This window comes from Barbus barbus (assembly GCF_936440315.1).
Source record: "Barbus barbus genome assembly, chromosome: 7".
Lineage (NCBI taxonomy): Eukaryota > Metazoa > Chordata > Actinopteri > Cypriniformes > Cyprinidae > Barbus > Barbus barbus.
The window spans coordinates 29,020,084-29,038,441 of NC_136735.1; the positions used below are offsets into that span (position 1 = coordinate 29,020,084).

General features: G+C 35.5%; 1 protein-coding gene across 2 annotated transcripts in view; it reads left to right on the forward strand.

The window, feature by feature from the left end:
• Positions 1–18,358, forward strand: part of LOC306873309 (rho GTPase-activating protein 7-like) — a 117,592-nt gene that overhangs the window by 42,840 nt on the left and 56,394 nt on the right. Inside the window, exon 1 of one of the 2 annotated variants that reach the window (XM_079422507.1) lies at positions 6,662–7,039. The exons of the other annotated variant lie outside the window; for it this stretch is intronic. Within the exon in view, the coding sequence (XP_079278633.1) occupies positions 6,799–7,039 (241 nt within the window). The 5' untranslated portion in view covers positions 6,662–6,798. Of the gene's footprint in view, positions 1–6,661; positions 7,040–18,358 lie in introns of those variants that run through there. 2 annotated transcript variants of the gene reach the window in all.

An 18,358-nucleotide genomic window follows, 5' to 3' on the forward strand; every position in this document is an offset into this window, starting at 1 on the left:
TGACAGTTTGTAGTGGTGTAATAGAATTGTGCCCCCAGCAGTAAACAACAACAGTAAACAAATATATGTTAAGAGAATATTTTCATAGTCTAACCTGTATCATTGAATCACCTCAGAAAACCCTATATATGCTGTTTCCTTATCTAGCCAGCGGCCCACACAGATTACATTTCCATTCCAATTTTCTGAGACGGTCATGCCCAGATAGGTTAGGTTTCACATGAAATGACCCAGCTGACACAAATCAACCATCTTCTTTCCACCTATCCTGTCCTGATCTCATGTTTTTCTACTCCATGTCCAAAGGCAATAGTAGCATACCATTAACGTCAGTCTGTATTTCAGAGCTAATGTGTTCTTAGGCTGGTCTGTAATGCTTATTTGATTTTAAGAACATAATGCCCTCCTCAGTCCTAGCCTTTTATTTCCCACACAGTTTTACTGGCTTTGACTTATTAAGGAGACTTAGGGTTTGAACAAGGGTACATTCTTGGCCACTTTGTCACTTTTAAGTCTGTTACAACCCTCTTTCCAGTGTTAACATGGCCTGCTTTTATTCTAATTCTCCACATCCTGTTGCATCCTATGACTCCCAGACTTCTCTATTTTACCACTTTGTTTCGCTCTTGGAGAACCAGTAGACTGATCTGTTCAAATTTGTAGAATATTGGCACTTACCATTCCTTGGCTGTTTTCTGTTTGGAAGGCATCTGTTTGAAATCTGTTGTTCTGTTGGGGGTGTTTCTTCAACTATAGGCAGGTTGGTCTTCTGGGCCGTTTAGAATAGGAACACTCACAGTAGTTTATTTAATTTGTGTACTCCATATGTCCAATGGTGAATGGTGACAAATGTCACATGAAAATTCTGTTAATAAGTGTCTGTCATAAGATTAAATGTTTGACCTGTTTTTCTTGCTAAGGCCAGTTTCTTAGCTTATATTTTATGTATCCTAATACACACAATCAAAAAAAAAAAAAAAAAACTTAGTTTCATAATATTTCATAATTTTTGCCTAATTTGACAAAATGACACCTTGATAAAAAAAAAAAAAAAGAATAAAACAAGTATTCTGATCACAACGGATATTTATGTACAATTACACCAACTTTAGGTGTTTAACTGTGGGATATTGTTTATTTGCAGACAGACAGACATCAACAACAAAAAATGTTTAGTTTTCTGTTAGTTTTAATACAGAAACTCTTTTGACATGGTGCCTAAAGTTTAAGGAAAAATACATATACAGTATAAGTGTTTCTGTTTCCTATGTTTATTCTTTTTTTAGCATTGACCAACTGAGTATGATCTGATGCCTTTGGTTTTTTAGCTGATGTCACTAGTAATTCCCATGTCCATTGCAGATGTCCAGGGTTGTTCCCAGACTGTGGTAAGATATAGGCCTGCTGGACAGGAAACTGTCAGTTGTACATTGTGAGTTGATAGATTGAACAGGAAATCATCCTTTCAGATTTCTGTAAAGAGCACTTTTAGCCCCATATGTGGGCCCTTGAGCAATCTGTGACCTGTCCCATGATTCAACAGAACAAGACCCAACAAAGGTCTTATGATGTGACCAAAGAAGTATCATGACAAATCTCTGAAGATTTTAGCATGGTACACTATTAAAAATAAAAGTAGAAGAACCTTTTTGTCTAAATGGTTCCATAAAGGACCTTTAACATCAGAAGAACCTTTTTGTAAAAGGTTCTTTGTGGCGAAGGAAGGTTCTTCAGATTATTAAAGTGTAAGAAAGAAATGATTCTTTAAAGAACCTTTGACTGAATGGTTCTTTGTGAAACCAAAATTGGTTCTTCTATGGCATCGCTGTGAAGAACCTTTTAAGCACCTTTATTTTTAAGAGCGTAATGGATGTGACAATGTTAATGTATTTGGTCGTGGTGGAATATATGTGCTACGCTGCTGAATTGCTGCTGCTGCTGGTTATTGCTGTTGTAGTACATTATTGCTGCTGCTGCTATTGCTGCTGCTCCTGCAGCAAAACAAGTACAGAAACATGCTACTGCCAATACATACGCTGATACGGTGCTGTGAGTATTTAAGACATGCTGCTGCTGCACAAGTAGCATATATAATAACCTGTAGTAGATCTATACAGGTGGAGCTGGGGAAGGTGGAGGGTTTCAGAGCAACTCTGAAAGCACGCTGTGAATTTCTCTAGTGAATGCTAACCAGCCATTTAAATGTAAAGCAGTAAGCTCATTGGCTGCGTGTGCACCAGGAACTAATTATCTTGTGCTAGTTTAACACAGAATATATCATCAGTTTGCATTAAAACCGCATCAGTCTGCGCCATCTAGAGTTTCATGACAGAACTTGGCATTTTTACAGTGTCAGAATGTTTGCTTGTCTGTGTGTTTGCGTGGGGATTTTAATATTCTGTTGATTCTGTAGATATTACCTTTTTAACTCATTTCCCATTGTTTGGTGTTTGTAGGTCACTGTGTGAACCCAGATAATCCCTCTGTTAAGAGTATCAGGATCAGTACACAATACACAATATCATGATGATCCACCAGCTTTCTTTCGCTTATTATGTATCTGTCTCTTTCCATCTTAATAAAATCACCCTAATATATATATATATATATATATATTGTAACATAGTCTTAGGTTAGACAGAGAGCAAAAGAAAGAGAGACACATTGATTATCCTAGCCAGAGCGAGACATTTGTTCTTCTCAGATGACAACAAAGGCTCCTCATTCACTAACAACACGATTAACTTTTCATGTTATTGATACAATCACTCCAGGAATGGAATGTTCAGGAGAGATGAATGAAAGCGTTTGGATGTATTCCAAAAACGTGTGTGTGCTTATTTGTGTTAGTGATTGAGTACAAAACTCAAAGTAGGGCGAAGTGTTTCCAGACTTCTAATATTACATATGGGGAGACATCTTGGTATTTCCGAGAAGATTGTGTTTTTATATTGTAAATTATATGGTCAGGGTGAGGTTTGTGCATGTCTGAAAAACTGAAGAAATTCAGATCATTCCCTTCATGACTTATGCTGATAACCAAAACCAGGTATACAAATAACTTTTATACTTTTAAAATCTCACAATTGGGTTCTAAATAGAACCTTTGAAATGCCTGTTAATGGCAGGTGAATGAAACGAACAATTTAATAGAACTCAAAAAATGAAAATTTGCTGAAAATGCACTCAGCCCTAAAGCCACCTAAGATGTAGATGAGTTTGTTTCTTCATTGGGAACAGATTTGGAGAAATTAAGCATTGCATCACTTGATCACCAATGGATCCTCTGCAGTGAATGGGTGCCGTCAGAATGAGAGTTCAAACAATAATCCAGAAGTAATCAACATGACTCCAGTCCATCAGTTAATGTCTTGTCAAGTGAATAGCTGCATGTTTGTTGGAAACAAATCCATCATTAAGATGTTTTTTTTTTTTTTTTTAACTAAAATATAAGTCATCTATGCATAATATTTCTCTCTTCACCGAAAAGTTGTCTCATCTGAAACATGAATATGCATAGATAACAAGCTAAAACTGTTCTATACAAACATGCCTGTGGATTTTGATGTGAGAGAACAATAGGTGATTAACTTTTTCCTTAAAGGAAGCATTATTATGGATTTGTATTTTGGTCACAAGCTACAGTTTCGATTTAAAATGACTTTCACTTCACAAGACATTGATTAATACACTGGAGTCTTATAGATTACAATCATCCAAGTTTGTCAAAAAAAATTCTGATGAAAAAATAAACGTAAAACTTTATAATACCTGCACACTATGAATGAGTCAAGCATTAGTAAATAGCCAATGCATCCTTTATAAAGCATTGTTCCAACATTAATAGGCATTAGTAAGTCATTTATAAATACATCTATAAATGTTTTGTTCTTGAGCATATCTATAATGTTTAATAATTGTATTTTCATACTTTATTAACGATCAATTTATCATTTCTAAATTATTACGTTATTTACAAACCAGTTATTTAGGAGTTGTCAGTGATTCATAAATCATTTAGAAAGTGTAAGTAAATGATTAATAAACTATTTACATGTACATTTATAAATCGTATGATTTAGACACGATAATAGTGGCTCAGTGTGTTAATAAATGCTTTATTAACACATATTCCTGCTGTAATTCATGATTAAGTCAGGCAGTTATAAAACATTTAGTAGTTGCCAGCCATCTATTTTTGTGAGCTCATCTAAACTGAGGATATTTATACCTTGTAAAGCATTTACGATGGAGATTTAAAGGCTCATTTATCTTCCAAACAGAAAAGTTAAACAAACACAACACAGAGGGATACAGAACACAGAAATATTTTTTCAAGATGCAAAAGATTAAACTGTCCAACTGTACACTTGATATGAAATGAAAATTAAACCTCTGCAATTTCATAGAAAAAGTCAAATAAAATAAAAATTCAAGTGCACAGTTGTACAGTTTCTTTTCTTTTTCTTTTTTTGCATGTTAAAATAAATATTTCTGAGTTCTGTATCCCTCTGTGTTGTGTTTGTTTATTTTTTTCTGTTAGGAAGATAACTGAGCTTTTAAATCTCCTTTGTAATAGATATATGCTTATAAATCAAGAACAAGGCATTTATAGCTGAATTTATAAACTGCTTGCTAATAACTATTAATGTTGGGACTATTTACTATTGCTTACCTAATGATTCATAGCGTGCAGTTATTATAAAGTGTTACCAATAAGCTCATATACATCTTGGATGTCCTGAAGGTCAGTAAATGTTCATTTTTGGAGATTTGGAACTCTTTACTGTGAGAAATATGTGTGTGTGTGTGTGTGTATTACACATCAATAGTTATTTTATCATTATAGTTTTTTTATTTTATTTATATTTGCAGCAAACTTTATTTTCTTTCTTTTTTTCATTATACTTTTGTTTTACTTAATTTCGGCAATTAAACTACTTTTAGAAGTGCTTTTATTTATTTTATACCATGGTGATATGTGCAGGCTTTAGTGATTGAATCTCGGTCTGGATCTTCAAGCGGAAAAGAGGGGAAGAAATTAAGCTTATCTCCTCTAGCTTTACTTCGGAGGTCATAAAGTAAATTAGCAGCTGTGTTTGTGTGTGTGCGTGTCTTCTGTGCTATTCTTAAAGCTTCCATTGTAGTGCATCTCTTAGCTGGCCAATTAGCCCTCATTGCTCGCTTCAGTGGTGCATTACTGGAAATGCAAAAGCACTAATCCCAAATTTACATCCTCTTGGCAAAGTAATCTAAACACACAGTTGCTACTATTATCTTCAATTATCAACTCTCTTTGAATGCTCATAAACCCAGTCAATTCACACCCCAACACACTCACACACACACACACACACACAGAGAGAGCACAATCCCATCTTCATTTTTAGAAAAAAAAACAAAATCATCACTTTCCATATAAATTTGAGCTATATATGAAATACACTTAGCCTCCATGCAATGATTATTAGTAGAGATACAATTAAGCAGCATTCTAAAAAAAGTGAGAGAGAAAGAGAGAGAATTTTTATTTATTTTTTTTTTTTTTTAAGTTAAACTTAAAGTAAAACTTAAAGGGATAGTTCACCCAAAAATGAAAATTTTAAATAATTTACTCACCCTCGTGTAGATCCAAAACTGTAAGAGTTTCTTTCCAATGTTGAACATAAAAGAAGATATTTTGAAGAATGCTGGTAATCAAACAGTTGATGTTCCCTATTGACCCTATAGTATTTCTTTCCCTATTATGAAAGTCAATTGGGACTAACAACTGTTTGGTTCTTCAAAGTTATTCAAAATATCTTCTTTTGTGTTCAGCAAAATATATATGTGTATATAGTATGCATATATAATATCTTTATTGTGTTTACAGTTACAGCACCATAAGTTATTTCCCTCTCCAAAGGTCATGTGTGTAACAGTTCGGCTATTGTTTGACAAGCCTAATACAGTTCATTTACGCATTATTTGTTACATAACTAAGAACTTCAGTTTGGAGCCTGGTAGTGAACTACAGCTTAGAGAAGTGCGCGGATTTGCTAAAATTAGAAAAATTATACCAGACACTAAACTAAACTAAACCAGACATAACATAACAATAATGTTTGTTTTTTTGTTTATTTTTCTTCTAAAAATGCAATTATATTTCTACACTATTGCATTTTCCTGCAATTATTTTGCAATTACAATATGAAAACAGTGTCTTTGATGTGTCTGATTTAGATGCCTAGAAAAAACATGGGTGTGGGTGTGTCGAACTGATTTTTTGGAAAATATGTGATGCATTGAATATAATTTATGAATGTATTGTGCGTTAATTCAGGAAATTGTTTTCAAAGCTAATACTTCAAAGCTAGGAAACAAATATAAGTGTGGATTGGTTCTTGTTGCTGTGTTACACCTTCTTCTTTCAGTTGTGTGTGTAATCTTAGCGTAGGACAATTGTTTGTGACTTCCTCTCATGTAAAAGTACATGCTCGCCTAAGCAGAATGAATGAATGCGCTAAGATAAATTCAGATGACGTACGTTTTGCTTCCATCAGTTCAGCCACTTAGATGTTCCCAATGCAAACTGACAACATGAAGACAAGTAGCAGCTTGAAGGACACACAAAGAGAGCGAGCGAGTGCACTTAAATTACAAAAATGTGGCTTTTTGAAATATTCACATTGTGGAGGCGCTGAGGCCTCAGTCAGAAAGCACTCTGTCCCACACACACACACATACACACACACACACACACACACACACACAGTAGCGCAGGACTGAATGTGAGAGCATTGCAGTGGGAACTCCCTAATGCACACTGCAGCACTGCACGCAGAACCGGACATGGAGAATGGACTGAGTAGAGAACGACAGACCCGGGAGAGAGGTGAAAGAGGACGAGAATCTAGAACCGAACGAGAACAGGACAAGAGGTCGAGGTCCATGCGTCTGCTGCTTCTCCAGAAGAGATCTTTGAGTGAACACATCAGATATTCCACCTGCAGGGCTCTGGATCTGTTTAACAGAAACACTCGAGACCAGAGGCTGACAGGTGAGTGTGTGAGTGGATGTGGAAGTGGGTGTGGATGTGTGAATGTGGAGGCAGTGATAAAAAAACAACCTTTCTGAGAAGGATTATGGTCTCTTTATGTCATATTGATGCTATGTTGTGTACACTGCTAAAATTATATTCTGATTTTGCATTTTCGTGTTGCTTTCCAGAATAAATATCTAAACATTCTTAGATCAAGATACATTTGCTTGAGATGTAAAATGACTTAGGCTATCAAATCTTGTTTTCTGAAAAAAATATATCAAAATTGAGTTCATACTTCAAAAAAATCTGCTAGTGGGGTCCGAAAAAGAAACTTAATTCAAGGGAAAACACAATTATTTTTCTGACCCCATTGTTAATTTTGAAAAATATAGCAAAATTAAGTTAGAAAAATAAACTTATTTCAAAGGTAAAACATGGTTATTTTTCTGACAGCATAGGCAGATATTTGTTTTTACCATAAAGTCACTTGATTTTGATAATTTTGTCAGAAAACAAAACTTTTTATATTGTCATTTTACATCTTAATGAATCAATGTTTAGATATTTAACTGGAAAATAAGGTACTTCAGACTTCAGAGACTGTTATGGTATTACTATTGCACATTTCCAAAAAACAAACAAACAAAAAAAGCATGATTTTGCTATGACGCTATGTCCAAAATCAAGATTGTCATGGTACTTTTTGTATATCATTGCATTTTTGAGTCTCTTGAATATTGCGTTAAAATTTTGCATTATAGCAGCATAAATATATGAGACTTTGAGACATTAATGGAGTTTGCGGAAACCTTTTTGGGTGCAGTGCACTTTTGAGTTAGGTTAGGTTATCTCTACTAAATCCATAAAGTTGCCCAGAATGCATTATGAATGTGATACCTGATACTTAATTATAAACTCCAGAGAAGCTAGGAAATGCTGTGTCGTTATTGCAGAGCTTTAAAGATGTCTGAATGTTAGTGCCGGGAAATCATTTGTAATCATGAGTGATTTATTGTGTGAAAGATGGATTCACTTTTTGTGGTTTTATATGTGTGCATCTAAGGTCTGGTTTATAGTGCTACCTCAAGACTCAGTGTGCTAAAATGCATTCACTTTACTTTCTCATTAATTAAATATGTCAGTGAACTATCAGCAGGATTTTATATAACAGTTCCATGGCTACCTCAACAAAAAAGAAAGTCCAAGACAATCTTGAAACCCAGTATGGATGCAGCAAACTCTAAAATTTTCATGACCAGTAGTGTGGTCTAATGGTTTATTCAATAGTGTAGGCTTACAATTTGTCCATGGATATGAGATTTATTTGTGCATGGAAAGCTCTGTGCAACCGATCATTTCAACGTCATTGTAACACATACAAAATCATTGAGAGAATGTGTTTTAAAGCTTTCTTTTGTAGTTTTTTTTTTTCTTCTTTTTGCTAATGCAATTTAAAAATCAATTTCACATCTTGTTCTCTTTTAATAAAATACATTTATTTTATGCATATATCACAGGTGTTCTTTACAAAAATAACCCAATATTCTATCGCTCTATCTATCTACTGATCTATCTATTTTTTCCCTGTAAGAAAAAGGCAGCTAAACAGGAAACTATTAGCAGAGCTATTTTTTGACAAATTAGGTGGTAATTTTTTTAGGTGTATTTATTTATTCAGTGATATTACGCAGCGCCTGAAAGTAGGGCGCTGCGTAATATCACTGCGCCTGCTGCACCTATGGTACGGCAGCAAAGTTCCTTGATTATTACGCTGGAATGAGAGTATAGTTCCTAGCCATATCGGCCTAGAAAATCACTTTTCGTTTTTTCGTCAGTCTTAGTACACGATGTAACTACAGAAGCGTCAAGCTTTAAATAGGAAAATTATCGAAACTCTGTGGTCATTTTTGAGCGAGATGCTAATGGTCTAATCCGATTCAATGATCTATGCTAAGCTAAGCTAAAAGTGCTACCCCCAGACCCGGAGATCAGCTGAATGGATTCGAAAACAGTAAAACTCAACTGTTTAACTGTAGGGGAGTTGTAAAATGAGCCTATTTTCAAAAACGTAGTGTTCCTTTAAGCACAGAGAATGATGCAATTAAAATTAATATATGTACATTGTGGGGAAAAACAATTATTGAATCCCCTGCTGATTTTGTACGTTTACCCACTGACAAAGAAGAGAGTGTTCCTAATCTCAGTTTGTTACCTGTATAAAAGACAAAGAGAGTGTTCCTAATCTCAGTTTGTTACTTGTATAAAAGACAACCTGTCCACAGAAGCAATCAATCAATCAGATTCCAAACTCTCCACCATGGCCAAGACCAAAGAGCTGTCCAAGGATGTCAGGGACAAGACTATAGACCTACACAAGGCTGGAATGGGCTACAAGACCATCGCCAAGCAGCTTGGTGAGAAGGTGACAACAGTTGGTGTGATTATTCGCTTATGGAAGAAACACAAAATAACTGTCAGTCTCCCTCAGTCTGGGGCTCCATGCAAGATCTCACCTCGTGGAGTTTCAACGATCATGAGAATGGTGAGGAATCAGCCCAGATCTACATGGGAGGATCTTGTCAATGATCTCAAGGCACCTGGGGCCATAGTCACCAAAAGAACAATTCGTAACACATTGGTACGCCATGAAGGACTGATATCCTGCAGCGCCCACAAAGTCTCCTTGCTCAAGAAAGCACATGTACTGAAGTTTGCCAATGATTCAGATGAGAACTGGGTGAAATTGTTGTGGTCAGATGAGACCAAAATCTCTTTGGCATCAACTCAACTCACCGTGTTTGGAGGAGGAGGAATGCTGTCTATACCCCAAGAACACCATCCCCCGTCAAACATGGAGGTGGAGACATTATGCTTTGGGGTGTTTTTCTGCTAAGGGGCCATGTACCATCAGGGCCAGGGCATTGAAGCCAGCAAGGTCATTGAAAATGGGTCATGGATGGGTATTCCAGCATGACAATGACCCAAAACACATGGCCAAGGCAACAAAGGAGAAGAAGCACATTAAGGTTCCTGGAGTGGCCTAGCCAGTCTCCAGATCTTAATCCCATAGAAAGTCTGTCGAGGGAGCTGAAGGTTCGAGTTGACAAATGTCAGCCTTGAAACCTTAATGACTTGGAGAGGATCTGCAAAGAGGAGAGGGACAAAATCCCTCCTGAAATGTGTCCAAACCTGGTGGCCAACTACAAGAAACATCTGACCTCTGTGATTGCCACCAAGTACTATGTCATGTTTTGTGAACTTTTTTGAAATACGTTTTTCTGGATTTTTTGTTGTTATTCTGTCTCTCACTGTTAAAATAAACCTACCATTAAAATTATAGACTGATCATTTGTTTGTCAGTGGGCAAACATACAAAATCAGCAGGGGATCAAATAATTTTTTCACCACTGTGTATATATATATATATATATATATATATATATATGTGTGTGTGTGTGTGTGTGTGTGTGTGTGTGTGTGTATATAAATTTCACCATTCTATGTGCTAAATAGATCAATAAATATACCTGAAAAATTACCACCAAAGTTGTCAAAAATAGCTCTGTTGCTAATAATATGTTGAAGCTTTAATGTCAGTGTGGTACTCTACTCTCTTTTTTCTACTTTCAACAAACAGCCGCTGACAGAAATTCTAAACCACCACTAACAAAGCAAAATGCTCTTTGTTTCATCCTCGCATATGCAGACATAGTTATGTTCACATTTTGAAGCATTTTACCATCGATCTGTGCTTCCTTGTACTCTTGACAATAATCTGCATTACTGGCTCTGCTGTATTCTGGCTGATTGGAGAGTGATAAGACCTGGGGGATGTGTTCATGTTCATGTGCTGGAGTGTCTGTGTACAGAACATTCAGCGTGACCTAGCTGAGGTACAGGCCATCTCTATAGTGCTGAGCAAACACACTCAAACAAGCTAGCCAGCATCCAAGAAAAATGCCCGTTTGCCTTAATAAGCTGTTTTGGTGATAAGTAACTTTATAGCTGAGGTGTGGTTAGTAGATTTTTAGGTTGGCAACATTTTGGTGGAAAGTTGCTGATTAGAGGCCTAGAATTATCAGTGCGTAAGTGATCATATTGTAAAGGTTTCAAACACTATCATCTATGTCTGAAAGGTCTATCAGTCACACATCCTTCTCTCTTTTCTACTCTCACTCTCTATCTATAAGTAGAAGCATAACAATCATTATAACTTTTACCATACAGCAGCATATTGACCGACAAGCAGAGAGTGTAGGGATCCAATCATATTATTATAATTCTGGCTAATGCCAATAAGCTGATGAAAGTAGCTGATTTTAAAATGTTATACTATTTGGTATACATAAATTGAAATTGAAGTGAAGTTAAATTAGTCATTATAGGTGCCTAAACTGAAAATGAATGAAAGGGATGCTTTTTCACCATTTTTTTCCGTTTTATTTAGTAACATTTAATTTTTTTTATATTATTATTTTTTTAAATAAATAAACAAATGTGTGTGTGTGTGTGTGTGTGTGTGTCTGTCTCCCTGTCTCCTCCCCTTGTCAGACTGTTCTTACTTTTCTACTTCTAAGTGCTTTCTTTCCCATTACCTAACAAATCTGCTCATAAATCACCCTCGCTGAGCTTCCTCTCTCAACCAATATCCCCACAAAAGTCATAAACCAGCTACAACCTCTCTTGAAGTCCTCTTTGTCCAGCTTGGAGGACCTGAGAGTGTGGATTCCATGTCAGAGGTCTACCTTCTCCTCTCCTTTGCCAGGAGCAGTGGACAGGTCTGGGGTGATGGATGTTATCCTTCTTGTTCCCTTTTTCCCCAGAGTGTGAAGGTATCTTCCCCTGGTCTCAGTCTCACCTGTAGATGAAAGAGAGGTGGAGAGGTGGGTCACAGCGGCCCATAAAAAGTTTCTCAGGCGTTCTTTTCTCCCATCATCTCTCCTTTTCTTCCTCTTCACATCAACTCTATCTTCCCTCTTTCCAAGCAACGTCAAGAATGTTGTGGCTTCAGTAAGCAGGATGTTTGTAATTAAATAAAAAATGTATCGGAAATGACTATACAACAGCGTGTGGGTGTAGATCTGGTAAATGAGCTGTGTATGTGCGTATTTATGTGTGTGTAAACAAGCACAGCATATAGTCATAAAATCTGAGGAGATTTACATTGGTCACATATGGACTGAGAAAATAGGAAGTTTCTTAAAGGTGCAGTGTGTCATTTCTGTACAACTAGTTGCACCAAGTGAAATTGTAATTTGTTCGATGGATAAGCGACAACATTTTAGGTTTTACTAGGCATAGACTAAATCTAAAACTTTTGTTAATTGAAATAAAGCTTTTTTTGTTAACAGGCATTGGGGGTTGGACTAGCATGACTTCTCCTCGTCTGCTCAAGACTCTACGTGACAAAACTCTGCATGATTATCTCGACTTACTTTCTCCTCTGATAGATTTGAACTGGATTAACTAAAGCATTTAGCGTCATAACCCAGCAGGCTAACGCTTGATGAAAGTTCAGATTGCCTTCAGGTCAGAGGTCACCTGCGCAGCTGCAGAGTTCAGTTTACGTGATGTCTGCCTTCCAGGCAACTAGAGGACAAACTGTGTTGTTGAGGGTTTAGGGCCTACCCGCTAATGGAATTACATAACCTATAAACGGCTTTGTCAGACATTAATCATTAAAGAATCTTATGAATGGGAGTCAGGACACATGATTTCCATTACAAGACTGAACAAAGCTATGGGGACAGATAAATAAAAGCAACAATTATTCTGAAAGAGACTCTTTTTTCATAAATTTGGATCTTATTTGCAGATTTGAAACTGCATAGCTGAGTAGAAGTAAATTTAGAGCAAGACATCGACATTGGCGTTCAGTCGCTTAACGGCTTGACGTTTGATCACTCTGAATGCGAGTGTCGCATACCGTCAAAAGCAAATAGAAATTTCAATCACTGCCGCTATCCTGGATACAGTATACAGATGCGCGTTCACTTTCTGACACACGTTTGAGTCTGCAGTGAAAGAACGTTCGTTTTGACTCGTTTGGTTTAAACAGCTTGTTTGCGTCTTTGTACAGATATCAGAAGGATCCCAGCATAAGGAAAAAGTGGATAGCATCCCAGATCATGTCTGAGGATTGAACAGAGCATTTTGTTTTGTAAACGAGGCACAGTGTCATGGAGAGTTCACAAAGAAACTCTTTAAACAAAGATGAAGTGGTACTAGATCTGACTGCAGCTGCATCACAAACCATAAGTAAATGATTTCATAATGCTTCGTCTGGAAATGACCGCTTTATTTTGATTATGTTTTCAAAACACTCACAATAGTGAGCGGGTGTTGATAGTGTTTCCTATGCAATGACATTAGCCAATCATAACAGTGGCCTATTACTGAGAAGCCTTAAAGGACCAGCCCCTTAAAAACAGGTTGTTGTAGAGAGAGGGTCAGAATAAGGGTTGAAAATAATCATTTTTCCACTTTTTTTTTTTTATTATTTTATTTTTTTGTGTAAAAAACTTTATTAACATTATAAGTAAACCTTAAAGAACATATTAAAATAATAATAATAATAAAAAAAATGTCATGACCCCTTTAAGGTTTTTTAAGAAAGAACCTGATATTTTCATGTTGTTTAGTGTTTTTTAGTCTTTAGTTTTTCTGCCTTTTTCATGTTGTTTAATGTTGTATTTATTTTCTCATTTATTCTTTTTTGTTTACATTTTTTAATTTCGTACATGTTTTGTTTTCTCATTATTCAGATTTGATTAGATGAAATTACATTGAGAAACTGCATCGCTGAATAGAATACATTTTTGAACATCAGTAAGAATTAAAGAAATTGTTGTACGCCTTTTCATGTTGTTTAATATTTAATATTTTCTTTTCTAATGTTATTTTTTTTTTACTTTTTATGTTTTCACCTCTTTTTCATGTTGCTAATTGCTAATGTTTAAATGTTTTACATTTTTTATTTCTTACATTTTGTTATCTCTTTATTCATACATTTGGATCTTATTTTCAGATTTGATTAGATTAAATCACTTCAAAACATCCACTGAGAAACTGAATATCAGCTGAATAAAAGTATTTGCAAACATCAAAGAAATTATTATGACTGGCAATTCTAATTCTAATTTTAGAAATGATATACAAATAAGCATCTAAACAAACATGAATATAAAACAAGAATAAAGAACTAGGCACTTTACAAAGTCTCAAGTGGTCTCCAATCAGGTCCAACAGCTTCATTTGTACATCCGCTGTCATGCCGTGTGACTTTTCTGCTTTTGCTAGCGGGTGTCAGTCTTTTGTGTCCTGAGTGAAAGGATCACCAGTGGGGAGTCTTGTTGGCTGGTCCTTTTTAAAGGGTCCTTGTCGCGCTTTAGCCCTCAGACCAAAGCTTCCTCAGCTGGGTACAAGCCCACTGAGACCCAGAATGTGTGTGTTCATGCCTGCTAGTCAGTGGAGGATGAAAACTAGGGGTGTGGTATTGTACTTTCAAGTTGTTAAGTGTGAAGAATAACAAAGCCACACGGAAGTGTCAAATTAGCCATTTTGGCTTGATCTCTAACTTTCCGCCTCTCTTTCTCTCACACTTATTCACACACTCGCTCTCTGCAAAATTCCATGGCATGTTGTTGATTCTCACAGCTGGCCGGGGCTGCAGTTTGAAGGCCTTTTTCTCAAGGTCATCCTCTTTCCTTTCCACCTGCTCTCCATCTGGCTTGCAGCACCTATATCGACCCTGAGTATTCAATGATTTACAGCAGCTAACCTGCAGTTCCAGTCAGCCACAGGCCGGTCCACAAGTCTGAGTCGTGCTGGTTCAGGAAATGACCACCGTGGAATTGTTTGGTTTCCAAGTGGACTAGGCTGGAAACCCTGGATAAAGCTACATAATTGAACCAAATACCATTTAAAGCGCTGTGGTTTGCCTGTTCTCAGACAATAACAACCACATCTGTGGAGTCTTCTTCATATGAAAAGAGTTTGTGCCATAATCAACTTCAATTCAACTTGTTTTGAACTTTATTGCCATAGTTATGGCCTCAAGATACGTTTCACACATCATTAGACAATTACCAAAACCAGAATTCACACATCCACACCCACAAATCTCAATGAAACCATGTTTCCACTTTTATTTATTGATTTTGTTTTATTTAATGTTTTGTTGTATATACTTTTTCTTGTTTTTTAGTGTTTTGTTTATTAAATAATTTATTTTTTACACTTGTTTTTATTTTTATACGTTTATTTATTTTTTTTCAACTAATTTTTATTGCTTTGATCAATATTATTATGATTTTTTATGACTATTTTACTTTCTTTCATGTAAAGCACTTTGAATTACCATTGTGTATGAAATGTGCTATATAAATAAACTTGCCTTGCCTTGCCTTACTGTCATTTATTATGACATAATTATTTTAATGAAGAAAATGATGCAATAAAGAAAAATCTTCTGAAGTATTCTTGAAATTTCAGCCCTATTAGTGATATATCAAAAAGAAAGAACAGAACGAGAAGAAAATAACAACCACATCTATAGAGTCCTCTTGATCTAAAAAGAGTTTGTGCCATAATCAACTTCAATTGAACTTGTTTTTAATTATTGAAATTGCCCCAACTTAAGATGTTTTACCCATCATCGTACAATTACAAAAAACAAAATTCACACACCCACAAAAAAACAACAACAACAACAAAAAAACACTATTTATTTAGTTATTTATGCTTGCTCAGTGTTTTATTGTTTTTGAATTCTATTTTTATCTTTTTATTTAATTTATTTTTTCCAGGTCTTTTATGTTGTTTAATCTAAATACAATTTATTCATTTATTCGTTCATTAATGTTTTATTTTTTATCATTTTTTAATGTTTTATTTTTAGCATTTGTATTTTACTTCCTTTCCACCGTTTTTATGTTGTTTAATGTTTTATTTATTGAATCATTTATTTTTACATTTGTTTTTATATGTTTATTTTATTTTATTTTATGGATTTTTATTTTATTCCATTTTTATATTTTTTTTATTTTATTTTAGTAACCTTAAAGGGATAGTTCACCCAGAAATGAAAATTCGGTCATCATTTACTCACCCTCAAGTAGTTCCAAACCTGTATGAATTTCTTTGTTCTTCCAAACACAGAGGAAGATATTTTGAAGATAGTTTGTAACCAGGCTGTTTGGGGGCACCGTTGACTTCCATAGTTAGTAAAAAAACTTCCTCTGTGTTTGGCAGAACAAAGAAATTCATACAGGTTTGGAACTACTTGAGGGTGAGTAAATGATGACCGAATTTTCATTTCTGGGTGAACTATCCCTTTAAGTAACACTCCTACTCTTCACCTCCCATAATTAAGTATTTAAAATGTTAGGAACTCATACCTGGAAAAACTTTAATGAGCAATATATTGCAGTAAAAAAAAAAAAAAAAATGCATGGCTTACATCATAAAGAGAGAACAGAATGTGAAGACTCCATCTCACATTACAGTGCAAATAACCAAACAAAGAATGTCAAAGCTATGCTTTTATAGCGGTAAAGGTATTAGATGCTCAAGAAGATGGATGACGAATGATGAACATACAGCTAATGATGAGGCGACAGCTTTTGCTGTTCATACTAAGACTTCACCTGATCTGTTTATTTGCAAATAAGTTAATTTTCATCCACTGAAGTATAGACTTGCATTGAAGGAGAAACCTGGGCCAAATATGGACACGAGTACGAGAGACTTGGGTGTACATATATGGTTTGTTAGATTCTGAAATTCTTCATATTTTCTTATGTGAGTCATAGCCTGTTTGTATGTATCTGTGTTTGTATATTTGCTTGTGTTTGTGTCACGCTGTGTTCAGAATGTTCCATGTCCTCAGCCTTGTAGCATCTTCAAATACAGTTTACACGCCCATCTCATAAAGCTGCGGAGAGAGGGAACGAAAGAAAGAGATAAAGTTTAATTAGACCACAGTCTCAAGGGAGTTTTAGTGTGTGTTTGGGGAGTCGGGGGGTCCAGGAATGCAATGCGCATTTGTGTGTTTGCATGTGCTTTATGTGTTTGTCTATCTTTGTACCTCCTCACCAGCGCTGATGTTCACAGTTCTCTTATCTTCCTCGTGGTTTGAAACATTCCTTCCTGTTTTCTGTCAACAGTTCTGAGAGCCTCGCAGCTGTCCCTTTGCAAAACACATAGTCTGCAATATACCCTTGCTAGGATCTCAAAAAATGATCATGCCTGAAAGATAAAATATTATTAATCTTTTCCTTCCCTTTTTTCACCAAAAGAGTGATTTTTTTATTATTATTATTTTTGTTTTTTTGTCTCCGGTCATTTCCGAAGATAACCATCCATTCTGACACAGTTATCAGTCTTCAGATCCACATTTCTTACCTGAAGTCCCTTTTGCAATCTGGCCTCTCATGTTTTAGCATATTTACCTGTATGTGTCTTTTTATAATGTTTTTAAAGCAGTAAAGTTTGACAGCCTAATAATTTCTCCTATTAAAGCTGGCGATAAGTTAGTTAGCACGTTTTTAAACAACATTGCAGTTTTTTATGTGTAAGCAAACATGAGTGTGGTATGTGAGGGAGTCCTGTGAGTGTGTTCCTCTAATTCTACACTAATGCTTTTAGTTTCCCTGACTCTCTCTCTCTTTCGCTCTCATTTACTCTTTCAATTCAAGGGGAGTGAGAGGAATGTTTACCTAAACCCAGTGACACTGTGAAACTTACACCAAAGGCTATTTGCTTTCCTTTCGTTCCTTCTTTTTTCACTTTTCTAACTCTCTCTCTTCTTTTCACTTTCTTTTTGTTTGTGGACCTTTTGACATGTGATAATGACTGTCATGTTATATGGACTTGCATCAGCTAAATCACTGTAGAATACCCTCTTAAATTAATGTGAATGTGAGAAATCATAACGCTCATTACTAGCTAAATTTAAATGCAACCAAGCAATCGTTTGATAATTAGATTTATGATTCAGTCTGACAGGAAATGTTAATGTAAACAGTAACACCTCAATCAGTCCAATTAACCTTGATCCGAATGAAACTTCAATCGATTGAAAGGGGGGTGGTGTAGATTTTAAGTAATTCATTTAAAAGGAAAGGGCCATATAGACCACATAAACACTTTAATTTGACTACTTTCTCAGTTGAATTCATAAAGAACTTGAACACATATAGTTAATGTTTTGCAAACGTCCAACCCGATATCACAGCAATTTTTACATATTTGACAAGGTGGCTAATTCGTACAAATTTGTATGACCTCATTTGTATGACGAATTCATATGATTTGAGAAAAAATCATACATAG